This window comes from Anneissia japonica, unplaced genomic scaffold, assembly GCF_011630105.1.
Source record: "Anneissia japonica isolate Jap-2015-1 unplaced genomic scaffold, ASM1163010v1 scaffold22570_len1980_cov114, whole genome shotgun sequence".
Lineage (NCBI taxonomy): Eukaryota > Metazoa > Echinodermata > Crinoidea > Comatulida > Comatulidae > Anneissia > Anneissia japonica.
The window spans coordinates 1-1,966 of NW_022750339.1; the positions used below are offsets into that span (position 1 = coordinate 1).

At 30.2% G+C, this 1,966-nt stretch overlaps 1 protein-coding gene across 1 annotated transcript; it reads left to right on the top strand.

Moving 5' to 3' along the window:
* Window positions 1-95: 95 nt before the first annotated feature.
* On the top strand, window positions 96-1,960 carry LOC117121324. Its single transcript, XM_033266472.1, has 2 exons — window positions 96-1,153; window positions 1,491-1,960. The coding sequence occupies exons 1-2, from the start codon at window positions 1,111-1,113 to the stop codon at window positions 1,907-1,909; spliced, it is 462 nt and encodes a 153-aa protein (XP_033122363.1). The 5' UTR covers window positions 96-1,110; the 3' UTR covers window positions 1,910-1,960.
* Window positions 1,961-1,966: the final 6 nt, after the last annotated feature.

A 1,966-nucleotide genomic window follows, 5' to 3' on the forward strand; every position in this document is an offset into this window, starting at 1 on the left:
AATGAAAGAAACATGGAATCATTAAGTACTTTAAATATTAATTTTTTTATTCTAAATTGACATGGCATGATCAATGACAATATTCTTCCTTGAACATTTAGTTTACAAATTGATTGTATGTAAAAAAAAGAAAACATGATTAATAGGCTAGATCAAGGAAAAGGGAAAAAAAACCTGAGGGATAGCTTGTAAAGAGGATAATCCCACATTTACATTTAAAAAGAACAGAGTGGCTGCATCTATGCCCATCATATCTCATGCTGTAGTGCAATAAGATGGGTACAATTAGTTTTTAAGGTTAGGGACAAGCCAATTCAAACAATCAGTGCTTTTAGATCTGCATAGATTGGCGTAGATATGGCCTATACTTATTTATATATATAGTTGAAGGTGTTAATACAGGTGGCGCATTAAATATTGTTTGCCTTCAGATACAACAACTAAATGCTTATTGTTGTGTTTTCAATTACTTACAATTGCAGTTATGTGGACAAACTGTAAATATACTGCAAATATTGTTAGGCTAGTCAAAGAGGTGGTAGGATATTACTCTCTGTGGACATAATGACTTCAGTGGAATAGTCTACCACCAGTGACCTAATATTAGAAAAGCAACAAATGAAAATAGCACTTTGAATTCAAAAATTATATTGTAATTAAAGTATGTATGTAAAACACTCAGTTTAATTAGGATATATAGTAGTTAAGAATTTTAAATCCCAGTTAAGAGATACAGTAGTTGAGGTGAAAATAAAAAGAAAGAATTAATATAAAAAACTAAATCAGTAATGTTTGCAATTTTGAAATTACTTAAAAAACACAAGTAAATACAGAATGCCAAGTTAATTTTTACTTACGGTTTACTTACAATAAAAAATATATAAAAAGTTTAATGTATGGAATCTGATTTTACAAAATTTAAAAAGAGGAGGAGTTATGACATTAAGTGAGAACTAAACCTTAACAACTTGAAGAAATTCATGTTTTTTATATTTGGAGAAAGTTGAAAATTATAAATTGTCTTTTCACATTTAATATTAATTGTAGATTGATACTACAAATATTGGTGCATTAACTAATTCAGAACTTGACAGCTTGGGAGTAGTGGCGATGGGCGATAAGCATACACTTCGTAGCAAATGTAGACCAACAGGTATGATTCACATTTAGTACAATTTCTGTAGAAGAAAATTATGCTGCATTATTACTACACAGTACAGATTTTTTTTTGATGGTTTAAAAAGTAAGAATTGCTAATTTAATTCATAAAATGAATTTTTCCACTGTACACATTCCAAAAATAAATGATGTAGAGGCATGTCCACTTAAATGTTATTAAAAATGACAGATGAGAATTTCAAAAAATTTCAAATTACTTACAACACAAATTACAACTTAAAAATTATTATAAAATGCTTATATTGTATCTAAATCTATAATTACATTTTGACAATTATTATTATTTTAAAGAAATTAAAATATTTTTTTAGGAACCTTATTATCGCAGCTCATATCTGGGCAGGAAGGTATGAAAAACCAAGGCTTTCGTGGGAAAAAAAGAAAACCTACGGGCAGCAAAAAGTTTGTGTGTTTGGCCGGACCATCTATGAAATATGCACCAACAATGGCTGAAAAGCAAATTTTGTCTGAAGCTGGTCTGGGTGAAAAGAATTTAAGTATAAAAGATTCAAACCTTTCACCCAGTCAGTTGAAAGATATTGTGTTGGAATTGTTCCCAAAGCTGGAAGAAGCTGGAGGATATGAACTCCTTTATTGCTCCGGAAACAATCGGGTTCTGTTACCGATAAATGGACCATACACCCCAAGGAATATTAAAGAAAGAACCGGACAAGGACGTATTTATATTCGGCCTATCCAGAATGAACTGAATATAGATTCGCAACTGTAAGTACAAACATAACAATTGCATTTGGTTTTGTCAGAAAATTATTACAGAATGGTATGT

What these genes read in the sequence shown, in the direction of transcription:
- LOC117121324 (XM_033266472.1), top strand. Translation starts at nt 1,111, where the DNA reads ATGGGCGATAAGCATACACTTCGTAGCAAATGTAGACCAACAG. An exon ending in TAGCAAATGTAGACCAACAG is followed by an intron (nt 1,154 to 1,490) that starts GTATGATTCACA and finishes ATATTTTTTTAG; the next exon opens with GAACCTTATTATCGCAGCTC.